Source organism: Saccostrea echinata, unplaced genomic scaffold, assembly GCF_033153115.1.
Source record: "Saccostrea echinata isolate AGI-Se365-2 ecotype Australia unplaced genomic scaffold, CSIRO_AGI_Sech_v1 ptg000025l, whole genome shotgun sequence".
Taxonomy (NCBI): Eukaryota; Metazoa; Mollusca; class Bivalvia; order Ostreida; family Ostreidae; genus Saccostrea; species Saccostrea echinata.
The window spans coordinates 18,346,595-18,367,001 of record NW_026889774.1 but is presented as its reverse complement, the minus strand read 5'-3'; the positions used below and the strand labels follow the sequence as shown (position 1 = coordinate 18,367,001).

Here is a 20,407-nt window from a genome sequence, read left to right as displayed (position 1 = left end):
TTTTTTTTTTTTGCTTGTCAGATTTTTGGGACCCCCCCCCCCAATTTCGAAACCGTTGCTACGGGCCTGGGTAATCAACAGTTAAACTATAGAAGGGGGTTGGATAAAGTTTTTAGTGGGATTAGAGCCCACCCAGTGTTTATTTTTATTGTTCATTTAATTAAAATTTATTTCTAGTTATAACGCGGTATTTGATTGGATAAAAAATTTACTTTATATTGTAATAAATTGGGTTGCCTACGTCACCATGACTTGCGTCAAAAACGTATCGATCCGCCTGACGTTACATTTGAATTTTGTACAATTTGATTAAGGGCAATCATCTTTTTTTCTTAAACTAAATGAATGAAAATTAAATTATAAGGAATGAATTTAATAGCTACCAAATTTATACGTTATAAAGTGGGTTGGAACAGTTTATGCTTTTTTAAGCTTCGTGGTTTATAAAGCGTATACTGCCCCAACCCACTTTATACTGTATAAAATGGGTAGCTATTAAATTCATTCCTTAAATAATAATACAAAGAAAAAAAAAAGGTCGTAATTCTCATAACGAGAAAACATTTCAAATTTTCACTTTTATTTTTTTTTTAACCTGAAAAAGGTGTAAAATTAACTTTGCAATAAAGAGAGAGAGAGAGAACAATGTAAATATTATCTTACGAATGGTAGACAAAAGTAACAAAGAATGTTAATATTATTATTCTTACATTTTGAATAGACAAAACAAATAAATAATGTAAATATTATATTTACAGGAGACAAAACAAATAATGTAATACATGTAATGTAAATAATATTTATTACAATAGACAAAACAAAAGAAGAATGTCAATATATTTTTACAATAATAATAAAAAAATCTGAAATAAAGAATGTCAATATTATGTTTACAATATACAAAGAAATAGTAGTAAATTTTTGTACTTTTTACATCCAACCAATGACAAAATGCCTGGAGTTCTCAGAAGTAATTACTCGATTTATTGCCATTGATTATAGCTTGAAGTTACCTGTCCCTATTAAATGGATGAGGTAAATGAATTACGGAAATGTAAAACTAAGGAGTAGTCAGTGTTGGATAATCAGTTTGTTGTTTGAATCGGGTTCGTTATACGGCTGATAAAAATGCAAAAGGTGTAAAACTTTGCAATAAAGAGAGAGAGAGAGAGAGAACAATGTAAATATTATCTTACGAATGGTAGACAAAAGTAACAAAGAATGTTAATATTATTATTCTTACATTTTGAATAGACAAAACAAATAAATAATGTAAATATTATATTTACAGGAGACAAAACAAATAATGTAATACATGTAATGTAAATAATATTTATTACAATAGACAAAACAAAAGAAGAATGTCAATATATTTTTACAATAATAAAAAAAAATCTGAAATAAAGAATGTCAATATTATGTTTACAATATACAAAGAAATAGTAGTAAATTTTTGTACTTTTTACATCCAACCAATGACAAAATGCCTGGAGTTCTCAGAAGTAATTACTCGATTTATTGCCATTGATTATAGCTTGAAGTTACCTGTCCCTATTAAATGGATGAGGTAAATGAATTACGGAAATGTAAAACTAAGGAGTAGTCAGTGTTGGATAATCAGTTTGTTGTTTGAATCGGGTTCGTTATACGGCTGAAAAAAAAATGCATTGTGGGTAGCATTCCTGAAATGAATCGAAAATCAAATGGAGTCTCCTGATAGCGAAGACGAAAGAAATGTAAGCTTATAAAAATGTATTGTAGTCAGTAGCTTTTCAAATATATTTTTTTTATAAATGAATATTGAAGCTTTTTAAAATTTTCTCTTATGAAGCGGCGTTGATTTTTTTTTAATTTGTCTTAATGAAATCTGGTATCCAATGTCAACAATATCATAAATAATGTCAGAAAGTTCAATCGTTAGAGAAAGTAGAGCCATCTGATCACGAGCTTATTGTCATTTTATTGTTTGTTAGCATAAGATGCAAAAGATCGGTAAGAAAAGTGCCGCAAGAACACATGCCTCATTGAATTTTGATTGAAAAACAACCTGTTTTAACATAGCGTTTGTGATCTCAAAAAAGTGTTATGCACAATTTGTGTTCTTGAATATTGGTCATATTGTATGAAACATGCACCAGCGTGTTTTACAACTGAAAAGTGAAAAAGACTATTTGTAATCACACTGGAAGAACTCATACAGATATGGTTGAACTCTATTACCTCATACTCTGAAGTTTTTATCTTGGTCCCATTGAGTTGATGCCCCCTCCCCCAGTAATAAGTAATTATACCCCCACTTTGAAGGAGAGGGCATATATTGTTTTACCCTTGTATGTCTCTCTGTCTGTCCGTAACAAATTTTCGTCACAGTTTTCTCAGCAATCCAATCCATTGTCAACTTCCTGTTTATTCCTGTCTCTGCCTGTACCAAATTTCCATCACAGCTTTCTCAGCAACAATTTTAAGGCCATTTCACAATTGGTACAAGAGCAGAAGCGACAAAATATTCGTGTGACCGAAAAATTTTGACTTGGATCGTGAGCTGTTGCCAAAATAATCGAATTTGAAAAAGTATTCGTACAAAATTCCCACAATCTAAAGCAACTGTTGTGCAATGCAAACTTATTAAATCTTGCAATATATCTTGTGACTATATGTGATGGTTGTGATCAGACGACTAGACATGTGGCGCTCATGCGATCATACATTCCATGGTACAAAATCTCATGTGAGTCAGAGGGGGTATATATACCGCCTGTTTCCGACGCTATTCAGTTGACATAGTTGAATGCGAGAGAAGATGCAGCAGCATGCATGGTCAATTGTGGTCTGAAACAGAGATGCTTATACAGGGTATATATACTAGTGGCAAAGTTTAGAAAATTGAAGCTGATAAATCGTGCAATGATAGTGAAAACGTTGCAAGATTACATGAGACACATTGACTCTCGTTGAGTCACAAAACAGGCACATAGACAGCTACAATTCATCTTTCAACTTTTAAAAATCACTCTTGTGAGTACACAAAACGTTGTAAGCATTCGTACTAATGTTTATGCCTTGCATTGCGATAATTTGAATCACATCCGAGCTCGTCTGAATAGTGTGCATGTCTACTATTTTGAGGAGACTTGATGTGACCAATAAAATGCATGCAACGAATGCGAGACATCGTGCAACGTATGCGAGATCTTGTGTGAATCTAAAACATTCTGATCGCAAAGTGTTGTTAAGTACTCATGCGCCAATTGTGAAAGGGCCTTAAGGCAGGTGCTTGAAATTTTAGTACACTCTTTGTTTAGGCATGCCATATGGTGGGATTCATTCTTTTACAAATCTATTCTCAACTTCCTGATTATCCTTGCGTCTGTCTGTACTGAATTTCCGCGGTTTTCTCAGCAACTACTCATCGCAAATGCTTGAAATTTTAGCACATTCTTTGTTTCATCGTCACAAACCAGGGCCAAAATGTACGATCCTCTCCCATTCTGGCCGTGGTTGAATGAGAAGAGAATATTTCACAGCTCATTAAAATATTGACCAATGTGAGTAAAGCATAGTGGGATGATGAACTTTGATGCGACCTTTCAATACCCAATTGCAGTATATGAAACATTTCTTGTAAACTGTTGATGTCAGTTGTTTTGATGGCAACAAATATTGTCATTGGCTGAATATGACTTCACAACATAGAGGCGTAAATATTCAAGATTACAACACTTTTTTGTGATCAAGCAGCCACAGGTAGGAGAGTGCTATAGATATGCGAACTCTGGACTGTGGCTTGAGACGATGTCTTTGTTTAGGCATGTCATATGGTGGGATTCATTTTTTGTATGAATCCGATGTCAACTTTCTGTTTATTGATCCCTGTCTCTGTCCGTACCAAATTTCCATCTCGGTTTTCTTAGCAACTACTTAGGCAGATGCTTGAAATTTCAGCACACTCTTTGTTTTGGCATGCTTGAAATTTCAGCACACTCTTTGTTTTGGCATGCCATATGGTGGGATTCATTTTTGTAGGAATCCATGTCATCTTCCTGTTTATTTCTGCATCTGTCCTTACCAAATTTCCATTTCAGTTTTCTTAGCAACTACCTAAGGCAGATGCTTGAAATTTAAGTGAACTGTTTGTTATTGCATGCCATATGTTGGGATTGATTTTTGTACTAATCTGTAGTCAACTTCCTGTTTATCCATGCTTTTGTCCATACTAAATTTCTGTCACAACTGAATTTGTGTATATTCATATGAGAGTGTATATTATCATTAAAGCGGGGGTACTACTAGTGTGCATTTGGCTCACAGACTTCTTGTTTTGTGAAATATAGTATACTATAGTAAACAAAGTTTCTTTATGTATGTTTACCCTTGATATTAAAGTACGATTTTTTTTTTTTGCTTGTTAGTGTCCAACCAAACTGCAAATGTTGGGTTAGTTCCCCCCCCCCCCAACTGAAATAGCTTCCTACAGGCCTGACATGTATGACTGTATCTTATTGAGCATTGTCTTGCCAGGGCACTTCAGCTTACAAATGCACTGTATAAATGTAAAAGAAACAAGAAAATGCAACAAACTTAAGAGATGGTTCTAGGTCCCTTAATTTTAGATAGATGCTTTATCAACTTATTTTTCTGACCAGGGGTTAATTAACCACCTGATTATTATGTCCAGATTTTTAACTGCTGTGGGATGTAAAATTTATTTAAAAATAGATGTTATTAAAACTCAGTTTTTAACATGATACAGGGAATCCTGAATGTGCAGAATCAGCCATACGACGAGGCTCTAGAGATCCCAGACGCAGAGGAAGTTGCCAGTGAATATTCACCAACTCCCCGAGTCCATCCAGGTAAGAAAATTTCTTACAAATTATAAGTCAAAGACATAAGAGGTTTCTTATTCTTAGTTTTTATTTTTACACTTACGTTAAAGTTATTTTCAAGGAAACTTCATTAGTTAAACAGTGTTTTCTATTTTGACTCTGAAAAGTTCATTCATTACTAACACATGCAATACAATCATATGATACAGGTTTAAGTAGCATCTTTAACTCTCAAAATTTGAAATCTTCACATTTTTTTTTTAAATATTTAGATCCTTAAAGTTGGTTAAGATCAGTCATGAATCCGTATCAAAGACAAGATTTGTTTGATTTTGATATGAATGTGGATAATATATATCCAAAATGATTATGAGATGATATGGGAGTGTGTATTTCTAAATTTATGATAGTGTACTGATTTACAATACATACATAGAGAGAGAGAGAGAGAAAGAGAGAGAGACAAAAAGATATAATCTGAAAATATACAACCATACAGATACTTTCCTTGACACATTAATCTAAAAGAGAGTTGACATTTGGGATAGAAATATCTGAACTTGAAAAGGCTTTTATTTCTATAACAAATTTTGATAACAGTGTATTTTAAAATTTTATTGCAGTTTAAGATGACCAAGACTTTAATCTTTACAACAGCCGATTTAAAATCATCATTGGTGATCAAAGTTATATTTCTGTGTAAAATATCATTGTCACCATGTTCATCTTTAAAAGACATCTATCTTTTTTTCTTTCATTTCATCATGTAACCCAGGATTATCTCGCCAAAGGCGACCACCAGGTAACTTAGTATTGTTCTTAAAAAATTCTGATGACAGGATACACTATATGTTTTAATCATGGTTCATGTCTTTCAAAACAAGTGACATCAGAATTTTAATTTTTTAAGTAGTGTAGATGTTGAGAATATACACACTTTACTACTGTAGATATACCCTTCTTTTTTCATTGTGTTTTTAACCATTAATTGAAATAAATGCATCAAAATAGACTTCAAATTTCTTCAGGCATTTTAAAGTCATGTTTCCTTCACTGCATGTTTCAGCAGAATTGAAATAGTAATTAAAATGTTTTTAATATCATTTTAAGTTAAATCATTTTAATTTAAGCCCTTGACATTGATAAATAGGCTTTTCTTTAATAAAGTTTGTATACATGCATGTTAATAATAGTATGTTACATGCCTTATGTGTAGTGCCACCAGCTTCACCAACACAAAGCTTTGATGGTAAATCTTTTCTTTTAAGTATTTAATGTATTTTATTTCTATATATACAACAAATAACATAAATATCTAAGAAAAGAGCTTTGTACATGTGGCTACAAGGTGCTGTAGTTCAACTGTTGGTTAATGTAAATTGATTCTTTGTTCTTTTTTACTGTCTCAGAAAAAATATTACTTAGTATTCAGTTAACCTTTAGGTTGTAACATATTTATTAACTTGATTTAAAACTGCAGTGTTCTGGGTTTGATGGGGAAGTGATGATGCTTTGGCGGTTGGGTTGCAGTTTTAACATGTCCCCCAAATGATAGGGGCATATGAGACCAATAAATTTAAAAAGTATGAAAATCAGTCTTTTCTATGTGCAGTTATAAATAACTATTTTGAATACAAACTTCTAGCAATCCATGTTTCACTGATCCTTAAAATAATTCAGGGGTATCAACATTTGTAAATTATGCACTTGATAATTTTTTTTTTTTGGTATCAGCATGCTTGAAATGACCCAGAGGTTAGGTTTTACTATATATTTTTTTTTTGCCTCACAAAGTAGTCAATCATTTGGGGAACATCATAAGTTTGAGGAGTTTAACATTACATTAATTTATGAAAAGCGTTTTCTTTTCTGCTGCACACTCCACTAATAAATCATTATTCATGGTGGCCTAAGGATTATAGACATTTTAAATTACAGGAAAAAAAAATCACTTATTATAATAAGATCTAATCACCTGACTGTGAAAAAGAAAGAAATATAATAATTTAGAAATAGCATGTTCAAAGAAAGTATTTCTAGTTTACAAGTGAGGACAGATATTCATGCTAAACCAATTTTAAATTTGCAGCTTCTGACCCAGCAGGCCAAAGAAGACATAGTCGAGGAGATACACCCCCTGAAGCAGCCATGTCAGATGAAAATGACGAAGAATTTGAGGACAATATGAATGCACCAGTATATATTTCTTATGTCAATATTGCCTGATGATTTTTATATATTACTACAATAACTTTTTCTTATTTTAATGATTTACTAAAAATTGTATATATGGTTTTTATTTTAACAACATGTACTGGGTCATTGTACACCAGAAACAAAGTTGTTAAAGGATTATTACCCTAAATTCATATTTATTAGAATTAAGCGACTTAGGCTTAGTTAAAGTAGCTTAATTTTTATAAATGTGAATTTTTATAGTGATTTTTTTTTATCTGTATTGATTATTTATTTGATTAATGATTACCAAGGAGGTTGTATCCTGTTGTCAAAAACCTATAATTTTTTTAAAAGTATATTTTTAGTATCTACCAATACACGGACAGCTTAATTAAAATTCAAAATGAAAAACTGGTGTCTATATGCTTTTTTGGCACTACAGTGCATCTTACACATAAATCACTCTGTTGAAGCTTTTCCTCCAGTAAATTTTTAACTAAATAATACAGTCTCATTCTTGAATAGACATATTAACAATTGTGACAATTAAAGAAAAAGTTTCAAATTATTTTGCATAATCAATTATTTGATTTCACTTACAAAATGTCATTTTTCTGGCATTATGAATTTAACAAGAAATAAAATTATTTGATATTTGCTTTATTTAAAAATCTTTTAAAAGATTTTACTAAATTTCAGCAGAATGGTCAAAGTTATATCACATAAATTGAAAAAAGAAAATCAGAATTTGAGGTCTATGATGTAAATTATTAGATATTACTAAAAAATGCTACTTTTTAAGCTCAAATTAGGGCTATTTTTTCTGGACTTCCACAATATATTTGCTCTATTTGTAACAAAATGAGGATAGAATTCATAGTAGTTAATTTAATAAACAATTTTGGACCAGTAAAAATATCTCACATTAAGGTATGTCACTCGTCAGCTTTAGTTCAGTCAGAACCTCAAATTTCAAAACTATTTTTTATAACATATCAAAATTAAACAATGCAAATTATACAACATTTAATTTAAAAACTGCTCACAAAATCATAAAGAAACAAAATTTATGGGGGACTATTTCTTGTGATGGAAGAATATTTAGAAGGAAATTCTTCAAATCTACGCATTTTTTGAATTTAATATCTTGGAACCTTATCGCCCTACACATTTTTTTTTACTCAGAGATTTTTTTTTCCATTATTGGAATATTAAATATAGGTTTCAGTTGATGTTTTTAGAACAAATTTTAGACATTCACTCCATAGACTTTGCCAATTAAGAAATGAAGATATATTGAAGAAGTCAAGATAAAATTTACATAGTTTTTTGCCTGAAAATCACATATTTTGACCAGTATCTCAAAGTTTACATCACTGGCTCCAACTTTTTCTTTCATTATTTGAAAGTACACAATACTTCCAAATCAGCACTAAAGTCATAAAAAGCTTGATCCAAAAAATATATTATATTGCCTATTTAGATTTTTATTACCCCCAAATATGAAACTTTTTTGTGCAAAAGGTCATCCAATAATTTATGCTCATAAATTTGCATGCTTTGTTCAATGAAAAGTATTATTCAACCTATTTTACATAAAATTATATTTATTGTCATGATTACATCTGGTAAAATATGTTTAAGATTACCCGTATAGTGATTTGACCTTGGAGTTACAATTTAAGTGCAAAAAGGTCAAGTTAATTGTACCGTTGCTCAGTAAGATGCACACTGATCCCCATTTTTCTTTGTGATTTTGTGACATGCTATACGAGTACTTATCTAAAATATATTTCTGAAAAATCCCTGATATAACTAATGTCATGAGTAACAAACCTTAATGCTTTTCGTATGAAATTTAATCATGGTTTTTTTTATTGAGTAATAGTTCAGCTGGCACTGTAGGATCCAAATTTGTTTTATATGTAAGAACTAAAATAATATGATGTAGAATTTTATAGAAATAGATGTGAGCATAAAAATCTGCTCAAGTGCTCAGGATTAAACCTCCTTAATTAAAGGAGCTCCCACAGAAAAGAAATCAGTTTTTAAAGAGCAATACATCTTGAAAAAAAAAAAATTATATCTTGAATCTATTTTTAGCCCCCACAGCAGGATGCCAAAGCCATGCAGCAATCTCAGGCCCCTAAACCCCAGCCAAGACAACAACAACAGCAGTTTGATGATGATGAGGATGATGATGAGGATGATTCAGGGTCAGATACAGATGATGATGACGATGATGATGATGATGATGATGAAGATGATGACCATGTTCCAGTTGAAGGGTGAGAAACTGAAACTGCATGGGAACACTATTTTTCAAAACATGCATTGTAAACACTTAATACTTAAATTATGGCTGATAATAGTTTAATAGTTATACATTTCCTTTTTCAGAGCCTATGATCCTGGTGATTATGAAAACCTTCCTGTTACCCCTGAAATTAAAGAAATGTTCCAGTACATAACAAGGTATTGTGTTTTGTAACAGAGAATTCTAGCTGCAATAATGTAGCCCTCTCCGATTTTTTTTAAATCTGACATTTTCTGAAGAGGGTAGGGGTGAAACGATACACCTCCTTCACGGTTCGATACGTATTGTATAATTTTGTCTCGGTTCGGTTATTTTCGATACGATACATTTTGATAGAAGGAAACAAATTCAACGTTGTTTTATGCTTTCTTTTTCTAAATCTAGTCACATATTTTACAAGTTTTATTTGCAAATTGACTAGAAGAAATTGATTAAAATTATTTGACTGTCAAAAATTATTTTACAAGCTATCAGTCATAAAAAAATTACGTTTTCAATACTTATTTATACTGAGTAACGTGTTTTACCTTATGCCAAACCCGACTGAATAACGATCCCGACCGAAAAATGAACCGAACCGAAAATTAGAGATTTTGCACCGTGTATCAAACCGAGAAAAAATACCGCGGTGAATCAATACCGCGGTGAACCGTTTCACTCCTAGAAGAGGGCTACAATTCCACAGCATCTCCGTAATGGTGCAAATATATTTTTTAAATACAGGCGACTGCAGGCCAAATAAATTGTTTTAACATTCAACTTACTTCTAATAAGACGATTTTTTTATTCACTTTCAACAACATAGGATAAATGTGAAAACCAGGTAAAATAAATCTGTGTGTTTACCAATTGCTCTCCCTCAGCAGCCATGACAGTTATCACGTGATGTACTAAGACTTGTGCTTGATATTTAGAATATTATAATAAAGCAAATGTCGGTGTTTATAAATGATTGTGTTGTATGGTCTCACTCCCACACTTGCACCATTACAGAGATCCTAAGGAGTTGTAGCCCTCCCCCCCCCCCCCCGAAAAAAAAAAATTGAGAGAGGGCTACATTATTGCAGCTAGAGAATTCTGCATAGGCTTTGAGGAATAAAGAAAGATCTTATGTGCTATTGCCAGTATATGGTTTCATTTCAGGTACACACCACAGACTATAGAGCTAGATTACAAACTAAAACCATTTATTCCTGATTTCATACCTGCTGTGGGTGACATTGATGCATTTATCAAGGTCAGTAATGGCTTTTGTTTGATTGTGTTGGCTTACTGTGTTATCATTGTAGATATACCCCTCAGACAATAGAACTCGATCACAGCCTTCTACCATTTATCCCTGACCTTATTCCTGCTGTTGGAGACATCGATGCCTTCCTGAAGGTCAGTTTGTCTGGGTTCATTGTAGAGCCAGAAAACTGTGAAGATGACTTATATGCTAATGTTTTTTGACTACCTGCCAGTCTGTCCCTCTGTCTGTTAAACTGTCTATTTATGTGTAGAAAAATCACTGATTTATACTCTGTCAACAGCACTTCAAACATTTGACACATTGTTCAACTGTTAACTCTTGATGATTCTATTGATGTTCTCCAATGCCTTTCCATTCTGTGTTTTTATATTAAAAGACTTATCGCATGTTTCTACATTATTTGAAATTAAAAGTGTAAAACATTCCTTATGACCACAGCTTATAAATTTTGTGTTTTTACAGTGGATAAATCGCGGTAACTAACCAATTATTGACTCAAATGAAACCGCCCGAATTAAAAATCTAAATTAATTAGATAGCGATCACGTGACCCTGTGACGTCAAAGGCGACAATGGCTGATCAGTTCCTCAGGTTAATCTTATTATAATATACGTGATACAACCTGAATTTTCTACGTTATGAACGACCAAATCACTGATTTTATCGATATGAATTTGAATATCCAACCTTATATTTTAGAATTGTTAGCAAAAAAAAATCTGAAAAATCTGTTAACATTGTAAAAATAGCAGCGACGATAGCGAGGGACACGCGGCGAAGACGAAGAAACTCGCCACCACAATACAATTTGATTTGTCATCTGATCACATGTATGAACTTTTTTGATTCACAAATTTAATATTATATAACTTTGTTATTCTTCGTTTTAACATAATGATTTATGCAAGTATGCCTTCATATGTTTTGTAAAGGATGGCGGTCTGAAAAATATTTTCCGATCACGGCGAAACATTGCCGTAATCAGACCTACAGATGCTAAATATTTGGAATAAAAAACGAAAATATCTCAAAAGTCTTATAGCTTAGAACTAGTTAATGTTTCTATAGTAATTGAAAAGCACGTTAGGAATTATTTTTTTCAGCATTTTTCGTAATTAAGCTGCACTTGTCCTTGATAACTCCATAAATAGTGTGCAACTTCTCATCTCTCTATCACTGATTTGTCGCCTATGACGTCAGAGCAGTATTTCGCCGAAATCCGACTGAAATATGCATATTGCCGTATTTGAATTTCAACTCTCAATATCTCTTAAAATACGCTTTCAACAACGTTTATTGTATTCAGTATTTTAATAAACAAAGTTGTACATAATATTTTTCATAAAATTAAGATTTTTGAAAAATCATGCGATAAGTCCTTTAATATTACTTTCTCATGCAGTAGCATCCTTATTTGACTTCACTTGATCTAAGATGTTGTTTCAATCTCATATATTTCTGCACCTGTAATTTTTTACAATCTTTTCTAAAAAATAAGATGTCTTCAGTGTTGCATACCGAAATGTTTTTATCATACTTTGGTGTAAAATATAAAAGAAGCACAAAAAGACATTTTGGTGTAAAGTAAAATGCATTCATAGACAACTTTCTCATTTACAAAAGTTAATATTTTCCTTTGCGGGGTCAATCTGGAGTCAATGGGCGTAACCCACTGTTTTTGCTTTGTATTATTACGAACTTTAAGAGGCAGCGTATTACAATTAAATCTGTATGTATATGTTCATTATGTTTTCTTTGATGCCCCCTTACCATGGCAATTCGGGAACGGTACAAAATTGTCTGAAAGCATTTGAAGGTTTAAAATATTTATAGGTAGGTTACAAAGGATATAGTGAGAAAAATTATCGTTATGCCAACAAAGAGAGATGACTCTTAGGAATGTGAAAGTCGTCTATTGGGGGAACTATTAATATTCATAAGTTAACAGGAAAAATTATCCAGTACTAAAAATACAAATAAGAATTACAGTTATAACCAAGCAACTACAGCTGTCTCCCATCTTCCATTATAACTGTGTTTTACTCTAAGACCTATCTAGTGCATTTTAAATTTTTTTCCTACTATAATTGTATGGAAATACACCTATGCACAATATTTATATAAATGTGATGTTTTTTGAAGGCAATATTTTATTGTAATGACATAGTTTTTTTTCTTCTTTTTTACTATAAAATTATTCTCTCCTTTTTACTTTTCCATTTCCTTCAAACTTAAACTTCTGTATGTATCATTGTATATCTTCTTTTTTAAGTTGTACAAATTTTATCATTAGAAAAACAAAAACAAGAAAATGTCCAACAATCATATTGAAAATCAAAACCAAGCATGTGGTTATATATTTTACTGCAGATAACACGACCTGACAACAGGCCGGACACGTTAGGACTGACCGTCCTTGATGAGCCGTGTGCCAAGCAATCTGACCCCACAGTTCTAGATCTACAGCTCAGGGCCATATCCAAGCAGACGACAGATAAAAAAGTAGTGGTGAAGAGCATTGATAATGCTGAGAAAAATCCCAAACAGATTGAGAGTTGGATAGAAAGCATTCGGGAACTTCACAGAACACAACCTCCTCCAAATGTACATTATTCCAAGTAGGTATTGATAAAATGAGGACTTTATCATTTAACCATTACAGTATAATCAGTACACTCTGGATGTTGTTATACAAATATTTCTGCCCATAGCCCCTTAATCAGTATACAATGATCCCAACAACTGAAGTTCTTAAAATGAAATTCAAAATATGCTTTGAAGATTAAAGACAATTTTTATGGTTTTCTTTTAAATGATAGTGCTTGTATGATACTCCGATACATTAATCTATTATGATATGATACTAGGACTACAAGATCCACACAGCCCATTATCAAACATTCTATTACTAGTATATTTATATTGCATTATGATTTAGTCAAATAGAATGGATCCTTAAAGGATTTCAGTTGCATTTATCACCATTTTAATTTGCCCATACATGCATGTACATGTATTACATATTCTTAATGAAATAAAGATGTTTTTATTTATTAAAATTAACTTCATAAAAGTGAAGTGAAATTGGCATACAGTTTGAATAATTGTTCTATAAACATATATCAATATGTGTTATATTGCAACCATTGTATCATGTTATGTGTCCTATTACAGGATACTGTGCTTTCCCAATTCTAACAAGTACATTCATGCACAATATTTTTGAAAGATGTAAGATTTTTTTATGCAATATTTTATGATAATGTGATGATATTTAAAAATATTCAAAATCAAAATTTTATTTTATGCATTATTACTAACCTCTCGCAACAAAGTTGGAGGGGATGTAGTAACGCGCTTGTATGTGTGTGTGGATGATTGTGTTCTACAAGTGTTTATTGGGATGTGCTATTTTGCGAGGAGATGCTCCAATTTGCAGTGCCCTTGTTTTAAATAGGGCTGGATTTCTTGAACTGTTGAATTAAAACATGCATATACATACACATGATTTTTCAGAATCTTTACAATCTGGCTAGATTGTGTGTTCCCCAACCCCAATAGAACAGAAAGTTCTATGCTGTTCATTATTTTATAAACTCATTATTTATGTAAGAAGCTAGTTAGTAATTAACATTTCAAAATATTTTAGAAATATGCCTGATATTGACACCTTGATGCAGGAATGGCCACCAGAATTTGAAGAATTACTTAAAGAGGTATGCATGTCCATATCGGTATACATTAAGCATAAAAAATAGATTGTTGATTGCCTTTTTAAGTATATTTTCAAATTTTTATTGAATACAGATGCTTAACACGAAGGTTATATTTGAGTGAAGGATATGTCACAACCATATTCTTTAATTCATTTGTTTAAAGGATGAATTATATAATTTATCACAGAGTTGTATCTCTATAGTAGTTCACAGCTGACAAAAAATTGCTTAGAACCAAAGACTGTGTCATTAACCTGATTCAAGTTTCTTTTAATTAACAAGGTCATGTACAAGACAATCCCCAACATGGCCGGTTTGTTTTATTTATCTGAGATAGAAATTTGTAAGCAGTGTAGATCATTTCTTATGTTAGAATACATACTGTGCTAAAGTTTGGTCAGTATATTTTGCAGGGGATTAAAATTTCTTAGATTTCAAAAATAGATGATTACTATCTGGAAATTATGTTTCCATGAACCATTGAATTTTTAACATGCCATGAAAATTGGTCCTCAGGAATTAAAATGGTTCTACAGTAATTAAGATATATACACTGTACTACAACTATATTTAAGCATTGAATTCTTATTTTTGGATGTCGTCCATCCTATAACAGCACCTGGTTATGCTGACAAATTGAAACATTGTGTTAGCAAGGTATGATAATTTGTCAGCACAGACAATTGCTGTTATAGGACCGACAGCATCCAAAAATAAGAATTCAATGGTAATATTTACGTTCTCTAATTTTCTCTCCTCATAATTTTTAATTTTGTTAATCTTTAATATGAATTTAGCGCCTTTCAGAACTGGTGTGCTTAATAGACGTAAGAGTTGTTGTGACCTGGAAAGTTAAACTAAGCAAATGAATATTGTGAGGGAAAAAAATAACATTAATTTTAAACGTACAATTGTTATATTTTCACAATAATTGAATAGGGTAATTGCTTTTCATTAAATTGATTCAAAACAATATACATTTTGGTGTTCACAGAGTATTGAATATGTATATACACATGTAGTACCCTCTGTGTATTTTACTGTGCCATGACAATATTTCTACTGTCCTTTAGGGTGTTATAGAGTATTGAATGCTGTAGATTTCCAATTGATTTCATAAAGAAAATTACACTGAATGTAAACATAAATGGAAAGAAAGTGATGATCTTTTTTATTTTTGTTACAGGTGGGACTTCCCACAGCAGAACTAGATTGTGATCTCCCTCAGTATGTGGAACTCATTTGTTGTGAGTATACGTTTCTAGGGTGACAGTGGGGGACTATTTCCTAATTTGTGAGATGGTTCATTGGCCTTTCATTGTAGATCTTCCTCAGATACTTTCAGCCCAATACACTGGATGTTAGTGGCACAAATTCCATATCCCTCAGGCTTAGAAACTCCCTAAAATTACAACTCGCAAATATCTGCGAGTACCAAGAAAGTGAACTTGCAATTTTATAAGACTACTCGCAATTTTCATATAAAGTTAAATTTATATGAATTAAATACATGTAACTTAAGGAAAAAGTAACTATTGTACAATACACAAAATACAACTACAGCTTGACAGTGTGACTTTTATTTAAATTACTGATTTAAATCAAAAGCATTGTGTTCTGTCATATTATATAATTTTGCTACAGTTTCAATGCAAAAAAAATCAACTCGCAAGTTTTTGCGAGTTACCTAATTTTTAACTCGCAATTTGGGAATTCTAACTCGCGTTTTGCGAGTTGTATATAGTGAATTTCGAACCCTGATCCCTTTGTTTAATTTTATACGATTTAGCTCGTAAGATTTCTTAAGCATTACTGATCTTTGTGTGCTCCTTTTATAAAGCAATATCACAATCTATGATTTAATTTACATCAGAGAAAAAAAATTGAAGAACAGCAAACTACACATTGTGAAAATCAGCATTGTCTGATATTTACTTTATTAGGACTTTCAATTCTGATCTTTCTTATTACATGTCTGCTTAAATTAATATGTTGAGGTAAAAAGTTACTATAGCACAGATATTAAGAAATGTTTTCCAAAAATTGCTTGCCTGCTGTTGCATGCATGGAAAAATAATTAAAAGTAGACTTTGCACTGCCCAAAAAAAATTCTGAAATGAAAAATGCAGCAATTAAGGTCAGGTCAAGGCACACCCTCTCTGAAAGTTTTACTTAAATAGGTGAATCCATTTTTAAAAGATCTACTCAAAATATGAGGGGGGGGGGGGGGGACAATTACAATTAAATAAAAAAAAAGAGAATGTTTTAGATCTCAAAATTTAAATTTTTAACCGACATTATTTTTTGTAAGTACAGTTGAAATTTGGTATCTTGAACTCCAATATCTCAAATATCATGGATATGTCAAAGTGATTTTGAATCCGAACCACTTATTCTTCAAGAATTTTACCCTCAACATCTTGTATTCTTGGATATCTCAAAGTTTTTTCTTGGTCCTATTGAGTTCGAGATAATGAGGTTTGACTGTATTTATATTTGAAATTTAATTCAACAGTTAGTTCTCCAAGGTAGGTTTTTATTTAATCTTCCCTGAACATATTGGTAGTCATAAGAATGAAAACTTATATTTGGAATTCGCAATAGTATATTCTTTATACATGTACTAACATGACAAATTATGGATATAATGAAGTAAATTTAATGCAAAGGTTCCCAGGACATCACTTTAACCAAGTTTTACTGTATCTTATGATACACTACTTCTTTTACAGCAATACTTGACATACCTGTATACAAAGGATCACCTCATCACAATGAAAAGATTCAGGCCCTCCATGTTTTATTTACACTTTATTCAGAATTCAAAAATTCTCAGGTATTGATCATAGTTTGAAACTTATCTATTTTTCTTTTTCATATTAATTGTATCTCAAGTGAATATATGTTCAGACTTTATATCAGTGAGTAGATTCTCTTTACAGAGAAGTATCATAGTAGGTTGAGCAACATTTTTAATTAGATAAAAAAAATATACATTCATTTTTGTGTATAGCAAATACATTGCATTTGTTACTTTGACTAAAATTGTTTATTTAATTTGATATTTTTTTCCTTTTAATCAGCACTTCCGGGCCCTTGCACAAGACAACCAGCTAGATAATGCTCTGAAAGGAAGTGGTGGGGCTGGTGAACAAGACGACAAAGAAGAGAGACTGATTCTGTAGACATTTGGTTTATAAATAGAATTGTACATATGTGTAGTTTTCTATCATTGTCTGTATGTATGTAAAAAGGAAAAAAAATCATGGGAGAGTAATCATCTTACTGTTAAGTGTGCAGAAGGTTTAATAAATCTTATAGTAATAAACAGGAATAACTGCTTCCGAGTTTATTGTGTTAATGTCATACAACAAAAGACTTCTGTGGATTTCTTTGGGACTTCTGAAACAGCATTTTCAGATAAATGGATAAGAATTATATTTGAAATAGATTTTCATACTGCAGAAGTATTTTATTTGTTTGTGTTTGCACACAAGTATTTCTTTTCAATACTCAACTCTAGTAGAATTGATAGAAATATTTTTAACATCATATGATCAGACTTTGAAGGTAAAATTATATGTGTGAACTTTTTTGTAAAATACCTTAAAACATTTTGAATCATAAGCATTGAATCAAGAGGAATTTCTGTGAAGTTTGAATTTATGTTTGAGTAGACATTTAAAAAGTACTTGTGAAATGCTTTTTAAACCTGTTCAATTTTAATTAATTTACATGTAACATTTGGCAAGTATTGCTTTGCACTTTTCTGTCCCTCAACAGTCAGTAAATTATTTGTATTCTTAGCTGAAACTCTACCCATAACATCTGATGAAACAAGAAGTTCACTGCAGATTTGTGACTTGAAAATGATTTGGGATCATGCAGGCAGGGAAATTTTCGGTGGTCTGATGGGGCCACTCAACTTTCACCTTTAGGGCGAAGTTGCAATGGCAAAAAATGTGCATATATGGATACACACATGCAAAGATATGAGGGCAGAAATGCCCAGATGCAAAGACAAAGAAGGATACTAACCGTAGCTTCTTTGCTCATTCACTACTTCAATGTCGCACTTTTGCATCTTAGCCTAAAAATGGTGCGATTGGCCCCATTGAAATGCCATATAAACATGCCACGAATTACCCTCTCTACCAATCCCTGATTGATTGATTGATTGTATGTTGTTTTACGTCCCATTCGAGAATTTTTCACTCATATAGAGACGTCAGCATATACCGGTGAAGGGCTTCAAATTTTGATCTTTACTTGGCACTCAGGGCCATTGAGTAGTGAGGGATCTTTATCGTGCTAACGTCTGCCGTGACACGGGGCCTCGGTTTTTAAGGTCTCATCCGAAGGATCAGCAACTTTCACTTCAAAGTGCCGAACGCATGGCGAAGGAACAGTTGCTACCCAATTTTTATCGACTTAGGTCAGTCGCGACCGAGATTCGAACTCACGACCTCACCAATCCCTGAAGATGAGAGAATGACTCATCAAAAAGTCAAAGGCTTATTGAAAATCAAACCACTCTGTAGTAAATCAAACCACTCTGTAGTACTCATGAGTTAGAATTTCGGGTAGAACTGTAAACTTGCAGATCAGTAAGCTTTGCTTATACTATCGATGCAACTATACAATATCTTGTCATGTAATGAACTTCATGGCCGTAGGAACCGGGGTGGCACGGGGGGGGGGGGGGGGCTTTTTGCCGATATATAGATAACTATAGTAAACTTAGATACTGAATTTGCTTCGTACGGGCTTGAACATTTGACATCACATACTGAAATACTGACTTGTTACTGTAATAATATGCTATAAGGTAGTGATGACTTTCATACATAGCAAACATCAGTGGGCCGCCCCAACTTTTCTTTTTTCTGAGTATAGCACATATATATATATATATAGATAGATAGATAGATAGATAGATAGATATATATATATATATATATATATATATATATATATATATATATATATATATATATATATATATATATATATATATATATATATATATCAAAAAAAAAAACGAATACAGTGTCCGTTAATCAATATGAAAATAAAATTAAAAGGCAACACTTCTTCTTGAAACGTAAGCGCTTTCATTGTTTTCTTCGGACGTTTTTAAACAATGTTATATGTTGGGGCACAAAAGGACTTTCCGATTAGTGTATATTTGATTCTAAGTTCTTTTATTTTATTATGCTCCCGACCACCCAAGATTGTTTGTATTCATGCGCGGATCTAGAGGGAGTCCAGAACACCCCCCCCCCCTTGGAATTTTCGGAGTTATTTTAAAAATGTACATAATGGTAACTTAAAAAGTGACTTTGGACCCACACAACCCATATAGAATACGCGGAACCCTCTTAAGTTGGTAGGAAGAGTCATACATATTCCTGAAATAGCATTAAGTCTCTGGTCTGTCCCTCCTGAGCTGGAGAAAAATAGTTGAAACGGGTCCGAAGGAAGCAATTTTAGTTAGGGTGGGGGCACAAAAAAGTTCATTACGTTAATTTAATCTTTGAGGGATAAGTATATATATATATATATATATATATATATGTACATGAACTTTCTTCAAAACTATTGGGGCTTTGAAACCCATCCATGGTTCCCTTTGAATTTTTTTTTTAATAATTTTTAATTTTTTTTTAAATTTTTTTTTAAATTTATTTTATTTATTGGTGGTGGGGTGGGGGGTGTAAATTAACTGAAGTAAAAAAAAGATAATGAATGAACAATTAAAGAATTAACAGACACATGTATACAATGTTATTTTAAGGGTGATGGAAAGAATACCAAGTCAAGTGAAATAAAGATACTGTAATGTTACAGAATTTAGCAAAACCAATAAATAAGAGTTCACACTCTACCACATTCTGAGAGAGGAACGAACGACAACTCTGCAAAGGAGATAGTAATATATTTTCATGTATGTAAATTCTTCTTTCACCATTGAAAAAAAATTACAGTTAAAAATATAGTGAAATTCATCTCCAGTTTCTCCGACACAACAGAGATCACGTAATCTATCAGATCTATATACCTGTGAAAACACCGTAAATCGGGTTCGTAATACGTGAAAACAATTCGGTGCTTCTT

General features: G+C 32.0%; 1 protein-coding gene and 1 long non-coding RNA gene across 6 annotated transcripts in view; one reads left to right on the top strand and one right to left on the bottom strand.

The window, feature by feature from the left end:
* Window positions 1–20,407, bottom strand: part of LOC133192086 (uncharacterized) — a 427,629-nt gene that overhangs the window by 77,282 nt on the left and 329,940 nt on the right. The gene's annotated exons all lie outside the window — the stretch shown is intronic.
* Window positions 1,651–17,630, top strand: LOC133192066 (intraflagellar transport protein 46 homolog). Of its 4 annotated transcripts, none has more exons than XM_061327909.1 (13): window positions 1,651–1,736; window positions 4,751–4,853; window positions 5,602–5,628; window positions 6,043–6,075; window positions 6,916–7,022; window positions 9,108–9,292; window positions 9,405–9,479; window positions 10,611–10,704; window positions 12,945–13,192; window positions 14,224–14,290; window positions 15,477–15,537; window positions 17,023–17,126; window positions 17,374–17,630. In XM_061327909.1, the coding sequence occupies exons 1-13, from the start codon at window positions 1,704–1,706 to the stop codon at window positions 17,473–17,475; spliced, it is 1,239 nt and encodes a 412-aa protein (XP_061183893.1). In that variant the 5' UTR covers window positions 1,651–1,703; the 3' UTR covers window positions 17,476–17,630. The 4 variants fall into 4 exon arrangements, with proteins under 4 accessions (XP_061183893.1, XP_061183889.1, XP_061183890.1 ...); XM_061327905.1 differs by lacking the exon at window positions 10,611–10,704 and adding an exon at window positions 10,465–10,558; XM_061327906.1 differs by lacking the exons at window positions 6,043–6,075; window positions 10,611–10,704 and adding an exon at window positions 10,465–10,558.

Bases quoted from the DNA above. Each gene is read 5' to 3' on its own strand.
- LOC133192066 (XM_061327909.1), top strand. From the start codon at position 1,704: ATGGAGTCTCCTGATAGCGAAGACGAAAGAAAT. The intron at 1,737-4,750 runs GTAAGCTTATAA...AACATGATACAG, and splicing joins ATAGCGAAGACGAAAGAAAT to GGAATCCTGAATGTGCAGAA. The intron at 13,193-14,223 runs GTAGGTATTGAT...AAAATATTTTAG, and splicing joins CCAAATGTACATTATTCCAA to AAATATGCCTGATATTGACA.